This window comes from Gadus macrocephalus, chromosome 5, assembly GCF_031168955.1.
Source record: "Gadus macrocephalus chromosome 5, ASM3116895v1".
In the NCBI taxonomy this organism is placed as follows: domain Eukaryota; kingdom Metazoa; phylum Chordata; class Actinopteri; order Gadiformes; family Gadidae; genus Gadus; species Gadus macrocephalus.
The window spans coordinates 12893608-12913380 of NC_082386.1; the positions used below are offsets into that span (position 1 = coordinate 12893608).

The 19773-nt window shown below is 50.2% G+C and overlaps 1 protein-coding gene across 1 annotated transcript in view; it reads right to left on the minus strand.

Moving 5' to 3' along the window:
* Positions 1-434: 434 nt before the first annotated feature.
* The window catches only part of ltk (leukocyte receptor tyrosine kinase), a 40817-nt gene continuing 21478 nt past the window's right edge, over positions 435-19773 (minus strand). The window contains 18 exon segments of the mRNA XM_060052467.1: positions 435-1764; positions 2256-2346; positions 2762-2896; positions 3226-3327; positions 3809-3901; positions 4171-4268; positions 6043-6172; positions 7197-7261; positions 8868-8958; positions 9357-9543; positions 13868-13981; positions 14639-14667; positions 14669-14789; positions 14986-15072; positions 16978-17082; positions 17085-17174; positions 18559-18715; positions 19339-19349. Of these exon segments, the coding sequence (XP_059908450.1) occupies positions 580-1764; positions 2256-2346; positions 2762-2896; positions 3226-3327; positions 3809-3901; positions 4171-4268; positions 6043-6172; positions 7197-7261; positions 8868-8958; positions 9357-9543; positions 13868-13981; positions 14639-14667; positions 14669-14789; positions 14986-15072; positions 16978-17082; positions 17085-17174; positions 18559-18715; positions 19339-19349 (2891 nt within the window). The 3' untranslated portion in view covers positions 435-579.

The window sequence follows — 19773 nt, forward strand, 5'->3', positions numbered from 1 at the left end:
GAGCTGCGTTCAGCAGCGCAGGAGGCTGAACACAGACGCTCGCTGGGTCAAAGTGACGCCCAGCAGACGTCTTCCAGGGCTGGCTCCTCCATCACAGTGTAGAGGAATGCTACTACGTATATATCTAAGTGCATCGTGTGCCATTGAGTAAACTGTGTGTGTGTGTGTGTGTGTGTGTGTGTGTGTGTGTGTGTGTGTTCCAGCATTCTAGGAGCTGTCTCAATTCCAAGGCCGTGCTAGCAGAGAGGAGAGGGTCTCTGTCTCTGCCCCCCCCCCCCCCCCCCCAACAGCAGGAGTCCTCGCGGAGCCTCATCAACGCTGGGAGGTGCACCCCCCTCTAGCCCTGGCCCCCCTCTAGAACGTGACCCCCTCTAGCCCGGGACCCCCCTCTAGCCCGAGACCCCCCTCTAGAACGGGAACCCTCTAGAACGGGACCCCCTCTAGAACGGGACCCCCTCTAGAACGGGAACCCCTCTAGACCGGGACCCCCCTCTAGAACGGGACCCCCCTCTAGAATGGGACCCACCTCTAGAACGGGACCCCCCTCTAGCCCGGGACCCCCTTTAGACCAGGCCCCCTCTAGACCGGGGTGACGCTGAGGTCCTCCGACAAGGAGAAGCCGGAGTCCCGGTCCCGGATGGTCTTCTCCGCCTTGCCGTGCCGCTTCACGTCCTCGTGTCCGTAGCTGGCGTGGCGCTTCAGCAGCAGCTTGGGGACCGAGGAGGAGAAGGAGAAGGAGGAGCAGGAGGAGGAGGAGGAGAAGACGGGGGCGGAGCGGGCCCCGGGGCCCACCGGGGCTTTGGGCGCGGCCGCGGGCAGGCTCTCCGCCCCGTAGCACTGCTCCTCGTAGGCGTAGTTCACGTTCCCGCAGGTGAAGCTCCGCAGCTTGGCCAGGTCTATCCAGGGGGCGGGGTCTACCCTGGGGGCGGGGTCTATCCTAGGGATAGGGTCCAGCCTAGGGGCCAGGTCTACCCTGGGGGCGGGGTCTAATCTGGGGGGCGGGACTACCCTGGAGGCCGGAACCCCCGTGGCAGCAGCACCCCCGATGTGGGGGCTCTTATGTGAGGCCGGGCCGGGGGCGGGCCCCAGGGCCAGGCAGGAAGTGGCGGAGGCGGAGGAGGAAGTGCAGGCGGAGGCGTCCCCCCCGGGCGCGGTGTGATCCGAGGCGGGGTTGCAGGACCCCTGGGTGGTGCCGGGGCTGGTGGAGGTGGCGGTGGGGGGCGGGGAGCCGGAGAGAGGCATGGACTGCGTGTGGGCCAGGGTCTTCCGGCCCCGGCCGAAGCTCTCCAGCACCCAGGACCCGTAGGTGGGGTTCCACAGGTTCTTGGTCTTGTTCTTCAGCTTCTGGCTGCTGGAGGACGAGCTGGTCCTGGAGCAGGGCTGGTGGTGCAGGTGGAGGGGGGCCTCAGGGTGGAGCCAGGAGCCCGCGGTGCACGGCCCCGCCGCCCCGGACGAGGGCTGACCCGGGGCGGGGCTGGCTGAGCGGGGGCCCCAGGAGGGCTCCGGGGCCTCCTGGGGGGGCGGCTGGCCGGGCGGAGGCAGGTGCAGGCGGGGTTTGGAGAGGTGTTGGGGGAGGGGGGCGGAGGACTGGACCCCTGCTCGGGTGGAGGATTGGCCGAGGGCCAGGGAGGGCTCTTCCTTGGGGGCCAGCAGTGGGGGGAGTCTGCTGGAGGTGTGGTCCGCAGGACGGGTGGCCATATCCCCGTCGTCCCCCCTGTTGGGGGTGTACTCCACCGGCAGGGGGGTGTTGATCACGTCTGGGTCCTGGGAGGAACACAGGACTTCATCAGCGGTGCAGAGTCCACTTAACAGAGGGGCCGTTCATATCGCAGCAAGTAACAGAATGTAACACGAGCAACTGAAACATAAAAAATATATAAAACGTATAAAACGTGTAAAAAGCACATGATCAATGAATCGAATAACAGATAACTCATTAGAACTAACAACCACTGGGATTAAGGAGAGACAAATTCTGTTGCTGCCCCACCAAGGTATCTACACCCTGAAGGAAGGAGGTCCGAACACATAGGGTGAAGAGGGACCTGCACATGTCCTCCTTCCTAATGACCCTCCACCCAGACTGGACCCAGGTGGGTCAGATCCCAGCCAGTCCTCAGAAGACTTCCTCAACGTCTCCTGTACCCAGTCCTGATTCCCTGGTCCTATCAGAGACCAGCAGGTCAAGAAGGCGTACCTGAGTGCAGTCCTGGCCCCCTGGTCCTATCAGAGACCAGCAGGTCAAGCAGGCCTACCTGTGTGCAGTACTTGACTCTCTCCAGGATGCTGGTGAAGTTGGGTCTGTGATCCGGAGTGTGCTGCCAACACTGGGTCATGATGCGGTAGCTGTAGCACGGGAGAGGGGGGTCATTCAAGGTCACATGGGACAGGGGTCATTCAAGGTCACATGGGACAGGGGTCATTCAAGGCCACATGGGACAGGGGTCATTCAAGGTCACATGGGACAGGGGTCATTCAAGGTCACACACAGTACGGCTCCCTTTAGAAGGTCACATGGGTACTTTAATTAATATAACCATGCGACCATGTTTAACCAAATAATGGGAAACAAGCACATGTAGCTAGGGCATCATATCGTTAATTCCCTTTGCTCTCACACAGAGATAATGGATTAAACGCAGTATGGATGTCATTTGACGAGGAGGTTTATATTAAGTTACTTATAGAGCCATGGTCAACACGGTTCTCTCTACACCCTCAGTTATTCAACCAGATCAGGGGGGTTGAACTATGAACTCACACAGGCCCTGGGCAGGCCTTCGGGGGGTCCATCCTCCCCCCACTGGTTACAAACTCCAGCACCTCCTGGTTGGTCTTACAGGGATACGGCATGTAACCCAGGGACAGGATTTCCCACAGCAGTACTCCGAACGACCTGCAGGGGGAGACAGAGACTATGAGACCCCAGAAGAACACAGTTATGAACTCTTTCTTAAAATCAGTGCTGTAAACCAACACTCATGGTTTAGTTGAGTTGATTGTTTAGTTGAACAGGACCATGTACAGAACAGGTTATATGCCAGAGTTAGCCGAATAGCTCATTTGCATCTGTGGTCCCTGGGCAGGGAGGTCAAAGGACGATAGCAAGCTACAATCATTTGCTTCCATCGAGTTGTATAGAGCCCAGCACCGCCAAAAAGTCTTTCGTCTGCGCTCATCACTTCCTGCCAGTCTGAGGCAGCGAGGCAGAGCCTGTATTCATACCAAGTGTCCGTCTTGCAGGTGAAGACGCCTTCCATGAACGCCTCCGGGGGCATCCACTTCACAGGGAGCATGGCGCGACCCCCCTTCCTGTAATAGCTGGCTCTGCAGCGGGAGAGACGTCGGTTACAAAGGTACTCTCACCATAACAACAACAACAACAACAACGACAGGGAGCAAGAGCAAGGACATTTCCAGACTCTCCATAGCCTCCCCCCCGCCCTCTTACCCACTTATGTATGTTGTACGTCCTTCAACTTAAAAATAGTCCTTAGCATTGTGTAGTGTCTTAGCCTCGCTATCTTTGTTGTATACGGAGAAGGGGTTAATTCTAGCATTTGTAAGTGCTTGGCACTTGGTTCTATGAACATTCATAATGTACCGACAGCCATGTATTGTTTCTCTTTCTTCTGACTAATGTACTTATTCGCTTTGGATAAAAGCATCTGCTAAATGCCCTAAATGTAAATCTAGTCTTCGCTGTCATCCACCTACTGCTGCTCCAATCCCCTCGCGTCCAGGAAGCTCAGACGCTGGCATGGCGGCTGGTGTTACGAGGCCGTTCAGATCCGGTCGGCTCCCCTACCTGTAGATGTCCCGAGCCATGCCGAAGTCTCCTATCTTGGCCACGCGGTCGGGCCCCGTGCAGGACAGCAGGCAGTTCCTGGCCGCGATGTCCCTGAAGCAGACAGAAGCTGGTCAACATGTGCTCTGCTTTCCCGGTGAGGAATTCCAAGGAGGAACATCAAACTTAACGCAGCAGAGAGGAGGGATGACGGTTTAACTAGTACTCTCTCAATGAATTCATATGGGGTTTTTTGGATACTAAAATGAGAGCGATCTGGAACAAAGGGAAACGTTGAAATTCAGTTGAAAAACGTTTGCCCAATACAAGCTCAGAGCGAAGTGCTGACGGTTGCATGCATGAACATCAGGGTGGTGGAGAACCTGTGGATGAAGTGGTTCTCCTCCAGGTAGCGACAGCCGTAGGCGATGTCTCTGGCCATGTGGAGCAGCTCCAGCATGGACAGGGAGGAGGTCTGGCCCTGCACACAGCCAACACACACCGGATCAGTGGGACAATAGGACGCCGTGCAGAGCAATAGAGCGTGTACTAGAGGGGAAGGTAAATCACACTCTGAGGGCGTTCTGCTGCACACATTGGAACAGAACACAGAGTCAGGGATAAATATATAGATAGAGGGGTTTATGACTCAGATAGAGGTATATGACTCAGATAAAGAGGATTATGACTCAGATAAAGAGGTTTATGACTCAGATAGAGGGGTTTATGAATCAGAGAGAGGGGTTTATGACTCAGAGAGAGGGGTTTATGACTCAGAGAGAGAGGTTTATGACTCAGATAGAGAGGTTTATGACTCAGATAGAGAGGTTTATGACTCAGATAGAGAGGTTTATGACTCAGATAGAGATATATGACTCAAGAGAGAGGGGTTTATGACTCAGATAGAGAGGTTTATGACTCAGATAGAGAGGTTTATGACTCAGATAGAGGGTTCTATGACTCAGATAGAGAGGTTTATGACTCAGAGAGAGGGGTTTATGACTCAGATAGAGAGGTTTATGACTCAGAGAGAGGGGTTTATGACTCAGATAGAGGTTTATGACTCAGATAGAGGGGTTTATGACTCAGATAGAGAGGTATATGACTCAGATAGAGGGGTTTATGACTCAGATAGAGGGGTTTATGACTCAGAGAGAGGGGTTCATGACTCAGAAAGAGGGGTTTATGACTCAGAGAGAGGGGTTTATGACTCAGATAGAGGGGTCTATGACTCAGATAGAGGGGTTTATGACTCAGATAGAGGGGTTTATGACTCAGATAGAGGGGTATATGACTCAGATAGAGGGGTTCATGACTCAGATAAAGAGGTTTATGACTCAGATAGAGGTATATGACTCAGATAGAGAGGTTTATGACTCAGATAGAGGGGTCTATGACTCAGATAGAGGGGTTTATGACTCGGAGAGAGGGGTTTATGACTCGGAGAGAGGGGTTTATGACTCAGATAGAGAGGTTTATGACTCAGATAGAGGGGTCTATGACTCAGATAGAGGGGTTTATGACTCAGATAGAGGGGTCTATGACTCAGATAGAGGGGTCTATGACTCAGATAGAGGGGTTTATGACTCAGATAGAGGGGTTTATGACTCAGATAGAGGGGTATATGACTCAGATAGAGGGGTCTATGACTCAGATAGAGGGGTCTATGACTCAGATAGAGGGGTCTATGACTCAGATAGAGGGGTCTATGACTCAGATAGAGGGGTTTATGACTCAGATAGAGGGGTATATGACTCAGATAGAGAGGTTTATGACTCAGATAGAGGGGTTTATGACTCAGATAGAGGGGTATATGACTCAGATAGAGGGGTCTATGACTCAGATAGAGGAGTCTATTACTCAGATAGAGGGGTCTATGACTCAGATAGAGGGGTCTATGACTCAGATAGAGGGGTTTATGACTCAGATAGAGGGGTATATGACTCAGATAGAGGGGTCTATGACTCAGATAGAGGGGTATATGACTCAGATAGAGGGGTTTATGACTCAGATAGAGGGGTTTATGACTCAGATAGAGGGGTATATGACTCAGATAGAGGGGTATATGACTCAGATAGAGGGGTCTATGACTCAGATAGAGGGGTCTATGACTCAGATAGAGGGGTTTATGACTCAGATAGAGGGGTTTATGACTCAGATAGAGGGGTTTATGACTCAGATAGAGGGGTATATGACTCAGATAGAGGGGTGTATGACTCAGATAGAGAGGTATATGACGTGTTTAGGGGACTCACAGCCCGGGGTCTGTTGGTTCTCAGGAAGCTCTTGAGGTCTCCTCCGGTCATGAGCTCCAGCAGGATGAAACGAGGCAGGATGTGAAGACTCACTCCGATGCAGCGCACGATGTTCTGGTGGCTGAACTTACTGTGGGGGAGGGGGGGGGGGGGGGGTGGAGGACCATGCCACGCAGTATAAGAGTTAGCAAGCGGCATCACTTTGGAACACCAAACCAGTACCTGCAACTACTGACCACCACAAGGAAATAATCCAGAAATGCTAGCTCAGGGTCAGGTCTGTCCCAGTAAGGCCTGTCCTATTAAGGTCTCCCAGTAAGCTCTGCCCCAATAAGGTCTGTCCCAGTAAGGTCTGTCCCAATAAGGTCTGTCCCAGCTCCTCAGTGAGCTGTCTCTCTTCGCGGGAGAGCAGGTAACCAGACTAAAGGTTTCCTTCTCTCTGCGCCGGTCATTATCTTACATTTATTTGTTTTGCAAGCGTTTCAGGTCCAGAAGACATTTCAGCTCATCTCTATCAAAAGATATCAACAATGATAAAAAAACTAAATCTCCGTCAGACGATAGCTGATTGCAGACTTTTTACCTGCAAGCAACCACAGCCCGCTCACCCCTGATGTGTCAATACTACTTGGACTACAAACTGACTACAAAAGAAATCTTGAGATGCATCCAATACCACAATCGTGTCCCTTTTCCTGCAGATTCTGCATTCATAACCAGATATCGTGCATGGAGAAGATTCCACCTCTAGCCCTGAAATGGAGGTCATGCAGTGTGATTTATTCTTCTAACAGATCAAATCTGTCTGGGATGACAAAACAATCCAGCTAATGAGAAGCCAGCAGGGCTGTGATCTGACTGGTCTGAGGGCTCCAGGTCCAAGCTGGGCTGGACGGTTCCCATCAGGAACCAGAACACGCAGAGCGTACTCACGCATCAGCTCTGGTACTTGTGCCGTGTCCCGTGTTACGGTCTGTTCATCATAAGGGTATTATAGATGATGGAGCAGAGGGTGTGTGAGGCGAGTGTGTGCATGTCTGTCTCCCTGCGTCTGTCTATCTGTCTGTCTGCGTGCATGTGTGCATGTCCATCTGCCTGCGTGTGTGCGTGCGTGCGCGTTTCAGGGGAATGAGTCCCAGCATGGTTGGACCCACCTCATAATCAAAGCCTCCATCAGGAAATCCATCTCATCCTGCTCCGAGCAGAGTTCAGGAAGTGTCTGCAGAGCCAGAAGTCACAGGCAGTAAGTGATTTGTGTGCGTGTGCGTGTGCGCGCGCGCGCGTGTGTTTGCCTGGGCACCCGTATGTGTGTCTGCATGTGGTTTGTATGCATGCATCAGTGTGTGTGTTTCTGTATGTTTCCTGTATGCTTATGTGTAATGTGTATCTGCATGCGTGTGTGTGCTCACATGCGTGCGTCCATGTGCGCGCGCACGCATGTGTGTGTGATCGCATGAGTGCGTGCATGTGCGTGCATATATGTGTGTGTGTGTGTGTGTGTGTGTTTGTGTGCGTGCATGCGTGTGTGTGTGTGTGCACGTGTGCATGTGTGTGTGTGAAGCAAGAAGGCAGAGCTAAACGAGAGCTTAGGTCTATTGACGAGGAGCTATGAGGAGGGAGACCCATGTGGAGATAAAAGCAGGAATCCACACCTGATTCCCATCTCGACGCAGCTACAGCCCCGTTATGGCACATCAAACGTCTGGATAATGGACTGGCATGGGACAAGTTGTTTTAACAATGCATAATCTATGAGTTATGCGGTAATCATAGCCATGCAAGAATGCAGGTGTGTGCAGAACACAGACCTGTGTGCTATTTAAATGTCATATTGTCATCACTTGTGCCCGTGTGTGTTTGTGCGCGCACGTGCGTTCGTGCGTGCGTGCGTGTGTGTGTGTGGGCCTGCAGGTGTGCGCATTCGTGTGTGCATGCGTATGGATGGATGGATGGATGGATGGGGGGGTGTGTGTGTGTGTGTGTGTGTGTGTGTGTGTGTGTGTGTGTGTGTGTGTGTGTGTGTGTGTGTGTGTGTGTGTGTGTGTGTGTGTGTGTGTGTGTGTGTGTGTGTGTGTGTGTGTGTGAGCCTGTATTAATTTGTGTGTGTGCGTATGTATGTGTGTGTATCAGTGCGTCTATTCATGTGTGTGTGCGTGAGTGTGCGTATGTATGTGTGCGTGTGTGTGTGTGTGTGTATATATGTGTGTGTGCGTGTATTCATGCGTGTGTGAGCATTGCGTATGTATGTGTGTGTGTGTGGAATAGAGATGCGTGGTTGGTTCAACTTCTAGTTCAATAACATCCACGGGCAAGAAAGAAGGTAAGACATTTTTTTCTGAAAACGTTGATTTGCAAGACAAGCAGGCAAAGGTTTGGAGTTATGTACAATAAAAAATGTGACCATGCATGTTGCACTGTTGTGCGGTGGACTGCGAATTTTGGAATTAATAGGCTTGAGTCTGCGTTTCTTTAATATAAAGGCTTTCTTTTTTGTTGCAAAAAATATGCAGTAGGCCTGTATAGTAGGCTAAATACAACCAGCGGATGGCGGGCGGGTGCGGTTTTGAAAATTGGTCCAAAAACGTTGGTGCGGATGGATGGCGGACGGATGGAGCGTTTGGGATTTCGGTTGCAGATGAAATAATAGCCCATCCGCGCATCTCTCATGCGTGCGTGCATGCGTGCGTGCGTGCATGCATGCATGCATGCATGCATGCATGTATGTATGTATGTATGTATGTATGTATGTTTGTATGTATGTGCATGTGCGTGTGCGTGTGTGTGTGTGTGTGTGTGTAGGTGTATTCATGTATGCTCCAGTTTACCTTAATGGCTACATGCATGGCTCTCTTGTCCCCGGACATCCCCAGGACCTGGCCCTCGTAGACCTCCCCAAAGGCCCCGTGACCCAGCGCCCTGCAGCCACCACACAGAAGACCAGGGTCCACCATGATGGAGGAGGAGGAGACAGAGATCAGGCGGAGTACAGGGAACACGTTCCTCCGCAACCACGAAGGGAGGAACAGGGAAGGGACGGTGGAAAGACAATCGTCTGTCCTATGTCCCTGTGGTTCAGACCAGAGAGCGGTCGCAGTGATCCAACATTCAAGATTTTACCGCCATTTCGACAAGTGGATCAAATACAGTTACACACACACACACACACACACACACACACACACACACACACACACACACACACACACACACACACACACACACACACACACACACACACACACACACACACACACACACACACACACACACAGCCGTTTTGAAGGGACAGAGGGATGAGGCGTGAGGAGGTCCACCTGAGCAGCGTGATGTTCCGGCGGGGGACCTCCTTCAGCTCGCTGAGCGAGGCCGCCTTGCCGGCGAAGCAGTAGTTGGGGTTGTAGTCGGTCATGATGGTGGAGGAGCGGATCTTGCTCAGCTTGTACTCCGGGCTCTGCAGCCCCAGCCGGGCCGCGTGGAGCTGCTTCTTCCTGCGGTAGTACACTGGAGGGGGAGGGACGGGGGTGGGAAGGGGAGGGAGGGAGGAGAGACTGTGTTAGTAGAAGCCAGGAGGATAACAGCACAGCAGCGATGATGAACGATGACGAAACACTGTGTGTGTGTGTGGGTGTGAGGTGACCCCTCCAGGTGAAAGTCAGCCATAGGAGGGGTCCGGCAGCGTCCGGTCACATGGTCACATGGTCGCGTGATGCTGGGGGGACAATGGGATGGGTGGGGGGGGGGGGGGGGGGGGGGAGAGTGGCTGTGTTCCCCCTAAGAGAAAGACGGTCTCCACACAGGAGGCCGGGCCGTGACTCTGGTGGTTCAGGCCCTCTTCAGCCTCAGGCGTGGTCCTCTCCTTGGTTACCGCCCCTAGCGACCTGAGCATGCGAGCTGAGACTCACCCTATCACCGGAGTGGCTGTGAGCCCCCACGCAGGCGGGTCGCCGGCCAGGGAAGGGTGCTGAGCCGGGGGAGGGGTGCTGAGCCCAGGGAGGGGTGCTGAGCCCAGGGAGGGGTGCTGAGCCCAGGGAGGGGTGCTGAGCCCAGGGAGGGGTGCTGAGCCCAGGGAGGGGTGCTGCGTGCAGGTAAGAGGTGGCGTCGAGGCACCGCCCGGTTTTGGGGTGGGAGGGTGGGGTGGGTGCAGGGCAAGTAGGAGACAGGACGAGTAGATGGGAGGATGGGAGAGGGGTGGGTTGGGGGAGTAGAGAGAGAGAGAGGAGATGGGAGGTGGGATGGGAGAGTGGTGGGGTAGGGGGAGAAGAGAGAGAGAGGAAATGGGAGGTGGAGGGGAGAGGTATGGGGTGGGGTAGGAGGGGGCTACCCCCCTGCAGGGGGGAGAACTAGGGCACAGAAAGCGTATTATCGTTCTTGGGCTGGTGAACAAAGACGAGGATGGAGGATGTGTAGAGACGGACGCACTACACCTGTGTGTGTGTGTGTGTGTGTGTGTGTGTGTGTGTGTGTGTGTGTGTGTGCGTGTGTGTCGAAAGGAAAGGATTTGTGAGCTAAGTTGCTTGACAGTAACTCAGATGAAGAAGGTACGCCATCCTTAAACCACCCACATGTATAGTATAACCAAATCAAACAAAGATGTTCCCATTTCCCTTTATACATTTTACTTCCAAATTTATGAAACACTTGTTGAAGTTCACAGATTCACAATTTATAAAATAAGTGCACCAGCGACCTTAGATATATCACAAAATTAAGTGAACATGAACGCTCGTAAAGATTTAAATAATTTATTTAACACTCAACGTCCTTGACATTTTTTATTGAAAATTATGTGGACAGCCCTTTAGTTTTTTACAGACAAATCTGCGCCTCATTACGACTGAAAAGCAAGTTCACTTCCAAGTCCCCCTAATCAGAGCATCTGATCTGAGGAACCCTTCTCACTGAATCACCCAAAGAAGACAAAGACATGCGTTTCCATCGGAAGTTTCTAAACAATATGAAGCAACCCCTCCAATATGCTCTGACCTCTAAATGAGTAGCAGATATCTCAAACATTCATGTCATCAGCATCGTTGGCGCTCATTAGTATCCTGGGGAATAATGGATCCGCTCAGATAACATCTGAGTCAGAACATCTTAAAACAGCATTCATAAGCACATCCACCAAGGCCTTGGGTCAATGCCCAAACACACACACACACACACACACACACACACACACACACACACACACACACACACACACACACACACACACACACACACACACACACACACACACACACACACACACACACACACACACAACAGACACACAAGTCTGCACATACTCACACAAACGCACACACACAAGCGCACAATATAGGGAATTGAAAAATTATAGCAATAAAGCATTACCTAACATTGAGCAAGAGGATGTGAGAGAGAGAGAGAGAGAAAGAGCGAGGAAGAGAATGTTAGAGTGAGAGACTCTTCAGTCCCTCATCAGAGACTATAGCTGTGATGCAGCCTCAGCAAGGATGGTTGCCACGAGAACGGGGACAGAGGAGAGAACAAGTAGCATTAGCCTGATTGCCCACACTGTCCTACATCACTATATCTCTGTTCAGTCCTTAAGCGCAGATCCACAGTCAGTCTTGGCTCAATAAGGAATATTTATAGTGCTGACCAGGCAAAGTTAAATACAAAATATTACATAGCAGCGTTTGAAGTAGAGTGGTACCTTATGTTTTAAGTAAAACATTAAAAACACAAGAAACATTCAAATGAATCAGGTTGAATTGAACGCGATCAAAAGTCATTTTTGGATGGTTATTACTTAAAGCACCCTTCTCCCTTAATTGTTTCCCTGAATGCCATTACACAAGAAGCAGCGTACATTTAAAGCATGGAACTTAAGCTAGCAGCATGAAGCTATAGCTTCCTAGTTATCAGCTGAAACCTTAGATAGCTAGTTAGCAGCTCACGCCTGATTCCTCCTTTTGTTTACATAAAGTTTGCCTCATTTGCTTGAATTAATTGAGAATCGTTGAGAAACGATAGCACACGAAAGGCTGAAAAATTAAAGCTTTATGCATTTTTTAGGAAAATGTGTGTTCACCAATGTGAACAAAAGCTAAAATGTGCAAGAGCGCGGACACCATTTGACTTCATTTAATTTGCAAGTGGTTGGCTGGAACAATTCTTAGATCATTTATTTCGTTTTGAGAATACATGGCTTACTTGACCTCTAGACTGACAGACGTCAGCTGAATGTCTGGCTGCGACTTACTGGAGATTTATCTATGTATCGATCAGTTGCGATCAGAACTGTAAGCTAGCGATGTAGCACATCAGGCCTAGCGACTAGTAGTTATTAGGGCCAGACGGAACGGCTAGTTTGTTAAATGTGAGGGGGTTACACAAGGAAAGGCCTACATGGTGTAGCAAGAGATAAGGTAGGATAAAATAATAGCAATAATAATGTCAATAACATCATTAGAAATTACCTCAGGCCACGATAACAAGCAAGTCAGCTCCAAAACACAGATATAACATTGCACTATATAACAAGTTTGAAGATTGACTCAGTCTTTGAACAAACCCCCTTTGTCAGTCCAATGGAGACGATTAACCTTAATCACGGTGTGTTGCGGCGCAGGACGTCCGCAGCCGCCTCTAAAGCACCGCAGGCCGCCGCAGTCTGCTCTGAAGACACACAGAGGGTGAGTTCCAGCGCTCCGGCCCGGCGTCAAGGCCGGGGCAGGGCAGATGTTCCCCATTATCAACATTCCTCCTCAATTCTACTTTATTACAGCGGAGTAACACTGAGGGAACGGGCTGGAGGCCCGTCTCGAGTCATCTGCTTAGCATGGAGCTGCTTGGAAATGTAGACCTCAAAGCCGCGTTTGTGTTTATGTAAGATGAGGGACAGTTTATGGGTTGGAAAATATGATGGCAAACGAACGCTCCTAAATGATCTCACGCCAGCATCAAGGGCTCCCTTACTCCAACGCCGTCCCTCAGTCCCCCTGTAGCCAATATCAATCTGAGGAGTGCTCCGTCTTTAAAGACTTCTGGCTGCACGGCCAGAGGGGAGATGGATGAAGTGTGTGTGTGTGTGTGTGTGTGTATGTGTATGTGTATGTGTACGTGTACGTGTACGTGTACGTGTACGTGTACGTGTACGTGTACGTGTGCGTGTATGTGTGTGTGTGTGTGTGGTGCGCGCGCGCGCGCGCGCGCGTGCGTGTGTGTGTGCGTGCGTCGCAGGGCTCAAGATTAACATTTTCTCCTGCCACTAACTTTTCATTCTGTGGCATTATTACACATTTGGTCGCATCCCTTTATTGCCGGCTCTGTCACCGTATTGGCATTGTCCTTTGTCACATCCCATCCATCGATGTACATTAACTTGAACAGATAACCTTTGCATTGCATAGGAGGCATTTTTATAATAACAGGCTGGTAATTTACTCCATTTACCAGTTGGTTTTTCATTTTCATTTCATTTTTGTGTGTGCATGATATGTGTGTGTGTGGGGAGGGGGCATTGATTATAATTATCTCATCAGCATCATCACTTCACCCCCCCCCTCCCAAAAGAGCTGAAACACAGCCCAGCACCACACATGGAAGAAAACGTCCATTGTGTGTGTGTGTGTGTGTGTGTGTGTGTGTGGTGTGTGTGTGTGTGTGTGTGTGTGTGTGTGTGTGTGTGTGTGTGTGTGTTGTTGGTGTGTGTTGATGTGTCTTTGTTTGTGTGTGTGTGTGTGTGTGTGTGTGTGTGTGGTGGGACGTTGTGTGTGAGTGTGTGGCTTTTGTGTATGTGTGTGTGGTCAGAGCCGGTGGAAGGTGGAGGGGACAGACTGCACACAGAGTCTCTTACTGAGGGTCAGGGAGGCGCAGGTGAGGACCACGCCCGACACCAGGGTGGAGGCCACCACCGCCAGCACCAGGGACAGAGACAGCTGGCTCTCAGGGGCCGCGGGCTGGAGGGCCACTGGGGGGGGGGAGAAGAGAGAGAGAGGAGAGAGAGAGAGAGGAGAGAGAGAGAGAGAGAGAGAGAGAGAGAGCGAGGAGAGGAGAGAGAGAGAGAGAGAGAGAGCGAGAGGAGAGAGAGAGAGAGAGAGAGAGAGAGAGAGAGGGGAGAGAGAGAGAGAGAGAGAGAGAGAGGGAGAGAGAGAGAGAGAGAGAGAGAGAGAGAATAGATAGACAGAGAGTAATATTTAGAGGAGAGGAGGTTATAGTTAGAGAGAGGGGCAGAGAGAGCAGAAAGCTTGTCATTTAAGTTTTGTAACGAAAGGTTAGTTACTTTTTATGCTTTTTTGAAACACTTATTTTAAAACGATGCTCCAAAAGTAAAGGTCATTATTTTTTGAGATTTTAAAGGTGTGACTGGTCTTATATATAGTTGTAATGTCTCATACTGTGCAGCACTACAATGAGATATCTGCTTACTGTGGGGTTATGGAGATGATGGGTCTGATTGGCTGAGATTGGCGCCAGTGATTATGTCACACCATCAGTCCCTGTTTAAATCTTCAACTTGTAACAAACTCTTTGACCAGATTTAATGCATATTTATTTTATTGAGTAAACGTTCAACCTCAATGTTTGTTTTTACGATGTGTAAAAGAAAAGTGGGGCCCTCAGCTACCTGTGCAGGTGACGTTGTCCCCGGCCAGACCTCTGGTTGTGGCAGAGGCAGAGCAGCAGGCTGGTGTCCTCGTCGCGCCGGCAGCTCTGAGTCTCGCAATGACTGCAGTTCAGCTGCACCTTGATCTCTAACTCCCCGTGGCTCTCCATCACTACACCGACACACACCACACACACACACACACACACACACACACACACACACACACACACACACACACACACACACACACACACACACACCACACACACACACACACACACACATTTAGAGATCAGTAAACTAAGCCAGGAGACACATGCAGTCAGTTTGAGTTTGGTCCTTCTGATGAGTTGTTTATGTCCCACCTGCCAGAGGGTGCAGGAATATCTCTCCCATCGGGTGGACGAAGGACACGCCGTCCTCACCGTCGGCTGTGATGTCATCAGTCAGCGCCGCGGCACACCTGCGGTTCAGATTTATTGAGTACGTTTACCTCGCCCCTAATCCCTAGTGAAGACTGTTTAGGTAACAAGGCAGGGAATAGGGAGAAATCCGAGAGGAGTGGACGAATGACCCAGCAGGAATGTCACGGATACATCTGATTTAAAACCACTATGTATCATGGGATGCAGCGGTGTGGGAATGCACTAAGTGGTGCAGTGTATAGGCAAGCAGATGTGTACACTCTGAGCTATTTTGGGCGTCACCATTTCGTGCTGTCTGAGACAGAACAAGTGAACGAATTCAGACACCTCAACCAATCATTCAAGTCTATCCGTGGCCTTTGGGGAGGGGGGTTCAAAAAACCCAACCATGAGCTGCAATATCAATAACATTCTTCACACCTTTTTCTGCGCTTGACTGTTACATAATAAATCAACAACCTGCAAACTCAATACGATTTTCTGGATTAGAAATGCCTTGCTGGACAAAGCTTCACACTCGATACACTGAGCAAAGAGTGTTTTTTTGTCTCTCTTACATAAAGTCTAGAATATTATGAAATTAATCATCTATCGAGAAGTAAAAAAAAGACAACTTCATTCCCAGCAGAACATCTGTCCAAACAGATGGTGTTAACTGAAAGAGCTCCGTCAGGTGTTCTGGAAAGACAGTGATGTTTCTACTAACGCGATTCTAGCAGGCTTCTGTTGCGGTTGTCATTAGGAGACCCACTGCCTGGAAACATATGCTTTGTTTGAAGAGGAACAGCGCGAGCGTTGGCGGTTTGCTGGCTGGCTGCTGGGGGAGGCATCACAGAACTGTGGTAATAACTGACTTCTCTAATCTGTCTGCTATTCATTCTTCGTCTCACATTTGAATTACTATGAAAGTATATGCCCAGCAGGGAGCTACACATGGTAACCATGTTCTCAGTTATGGGTTTATATACATTACCATAAACAACACATGGTTTGATTCTAATACTATGAATGTATAGAACGGGATGTTAGAATAGAGAAACTTCCCCCCCGCGGTCAGATTCCCTTAAATAATGAGTCACAGGCTGCATGAGACACCACATGGGTGAGAGGGTTTCTGTGTGCAGCGTTCTCTCTCCTGTGTAGTTCCTTCATAAATATTCATCTGTCTCCACAACCTGGGACGAGGATAGCTATCCTACACTCTGCCGCTCCCTGCTGCCAAGAGTCGGTTCAGAATAATCCCATAACAGCAGCAGACAGATATATTGACACAGAGCGATGAAGTGTTTGGTTTCTGGAACCTTTGTGGAACGCATGAAGACCTGAGATTTAATGACCCAGCTGTGATGCAGGAGCTTTGAAGTACTGTTATCATCAGTAGCTGCAAATCCCTTCTCAGAGCCAAAAGCAAGAGATCAGAAGTGAAGGGAGGCAAGAGTAAATCTCATGAGCAGGCACTTCAACACCCCAGCCTAGAGGAGGTCAAATCTCTTATGATTCATTGGTGGGAGAAATTCAGTGCAAATATAACGCGACGCTACTCTGATCCCAAAGTGAAAAATGAAAAAAGACAACAAGATTATTACCATAGAGACAAGTAAATAAAGAAGAAGAAAGACCTATTATATAATGATATAAACCTTTTACATCACGACAGCTATTTGAGGAGCTAATGTGTTTTTAGCAGATTAAATTATTTTAGATCCTAGCCTGATGTACACATTCCTACTACATCTATTACCATGAAGTTAAATAGTAATAGTAACGGTATCTAAATAGTGTTTAATGATTGTTTGGCCATTGTCCTTAGAATACCCAGCTGATTGATTACAACCACGGTACACAGGGAGTGTATCAGCGTGTTGAAGGCCAGCCCTTCAAAGGGCAGCCCTCCCCAATGCCACAGAGCGCCACCCCCACCCAGACCCCGGCGACGCCCCTTACCTCTGTATCCTCCGGCCCCCCCCCCAGCGGTGCAGGCCCCGCCCCCGCCTCCGAAGCCCCCGAAGGTGGACCAGCTGAGCTTGGCCAGCGCCAGGGGCAGGGCGCCCCCCCCTCCGCACCCTCCGCCAGGCTCCGCCCCGCCCAGGGGTGCAGACGCGGGCTGTCCCGCCAGCCTCCGCCGCCACCTGGTGGAGCAGAGGGAGGACACAGGGAGGACGTGTGAGGGGGGGGGGGGGGGGGGTGGACTCCATCCCCACAATGTGGGAATGGAGTCGACTGACTGAACCCTTTGGCTGGGGGCGCCGTTTTCAATGGGTGAGACGTTTGACCGCAAGAATTAATGGTGGGGCGAAAGCTCTGTCGCCAAGGACAGGAAAAAGCCGAAACACGCGGTCTTATGTAAAAGCGTGTTCAATTTGGAAAAATCCCTTTTGGGGGAATTGGACGTTGGCGAGCAGTAGGTTACACTTATACAAACACACACAGACATGCACAAACACACACACAGATACACGCACGCACATACAGACACAAACAGACAAACAGATACACACAGACAGCCACAGAGATCGCAATCTTAACAACCCTCGAATGAGTCCGCAAGGATTTCAATGATGGTATGTGATGTGGTATGGTATGTTAAGACTCGGTCAAGGAGGATTCGCTGAGAATGTTCCAGTAGCTTTTCCAGGAACGAATGGGAGACAAAGGGGCCTTATGTCTCCTCTGCCGTAGGATCTGGTGAAGGTACTTGGGGTATTTTCCACATCAAGCCATACCTTCGACAGGGTCAAGTGGTGTAACTCTTTCTGTGTGTGTGCGTTTGTAACCGCTTAATTTATGGATGTGTGGCATAGTATAACAGAGTACATTACAACATTGTATACATGGTATAGTATAGTATAGTATAGTATAGTATAGTATGGTAGAGTATACTAACAGACAGACACAATACAAACATATGACTGACTGACTAGTCGGTCTGTGTCACTGAGAAGGCTGTGCCAGACACTGTGGTGCAGCCTAAGAATACCATAGAGTGGGAGACCTTTCCTATAGCAGACCAACATGGCTGTGTACTACAGAATGCACTTAGCATGAGCCAGGAAGAGAGAGACAGCGGTAAGTTAGGATAAAGCAATTTTCCCACCTAAATGTAATCAAAGTTGTTTAAAGTGTATTTTGTTGTTAATTTCCTTGATCATCATCTAACAGTCCAGCATAAAACAATAAAGCCCCAGAGTCTAATCAGTCTGACTTAGACCAGTTGAGGTTTCTTAAACCAGCCATCATAAAATCTGCTTTTACGGCCTACTAAATTTAATGCCCCAATACCATACCCATCTACCCACCATTTCCTCAAGACGGCTCCTTCTCCAAATAAAGTCTCGTCTGCCCTTTGCCTTCTACATGTCAGTGTGTGGTGCATCCTGGGGGAACATGACCGCAGGGTCGCTGGTTGTTGCTACATGCTTGCTGCTCAGGACTCAAGTCGGTGTCCGTGTCTTGGACATAAAATCGTGGACATGAAAACTCTGAAAAGCCCTGCGTCCGGACTGGAGTGGGTACCTGCGGCGCCGGTGACCCCGTTAGTGCTGGGGGCCAGCGTGTCCTTCTCGTACTTCTCCAGGGGGACCTGGTCCTGGCAGGACTCGGGGTCCTCAAGGTAGGCCTTCCCGCCCCCGCCGGCCGCCACCAGGAGGGGGACGAGTTCCCCCTCGTCTACCTGGGGACACGTCAACACGTCAGAGGCATTCACAGTCAGGCAGCCCTGTTCCTCTGCGGTCGGTGAAGTTTACTTCTACTTCTACTATGATCACTTTTCATTTCAAATGTCAAATGTCGGGAATTCACATTCTGTTGCTCTCTTCAGATCAGTCGGACCTCATGCCCGTTAAAAGCCTCTTCGAGAAATGGAGAGGACCTATCAGTGCTGGGGGGGGGGGGAGTTACACATCATGATGAAGAAGAAGCCCTGTGGAACCCTGTAGAACCCTGTGGAACCCTGCAGAACCCTGTAGAACCCTCTAGAACACTGTTGAACCCTGTTGAACCCTGTTGAACCCTGTAGAATCTCTAGAACCCGTAGAACCCTGCAGAACCCTGAATAACCTCTAGAACCCTGTAGAACCCTGTATAACCCTTCAGAACCCTGTATAACCCTGCAAACCACTGTATAACCCTGCAGAGGCCTGCAGAACCCTATAGAACCCTGTAGAAGCCTGTAGAAACCTGAAGGACCTCTATAACCCCTTAGAACCTTCTAGAATCCTGTATAACCATCTAGAAGCTTCTAGAACCCTGTAGAACCTCTAGAACCCTGCAGAACCCTGTATAACCCTGCAGAACCCTGTATAACCCTCTATAACCCTGCAGAACCTCTATAACCCTGTAGAACAACTAGAACCATGCATAACCCTCTATAACCCTGTTGAACCCTGCAGCCCAAACAACGTGCCAAAGGAAAGTATTGCAATCAGGTGAACATTGACGGAGCAATTAAAGCATGTTGGAGATGAACAGAGATCAGCATGGAAGCCTCCTCTGTCAGAGCAGATGTTTATGCTTTTAACCAAATTAGGCAAGAGCATTCAGTTTAATTTAATCTGGAATTAAACTGGTTTCATAACAGCGTCACGTTGCGCACATATGTGGAAATCAATTACTGCCCAGCCAAGGCCAGACTCATATCTGGATGGTCTCACTCTAAACCCTGGATGATCTCACAAGGCTCTAACTTTTATGGTGTAACAATTCCCATCTGGGATTAATGAAGTTAATCAT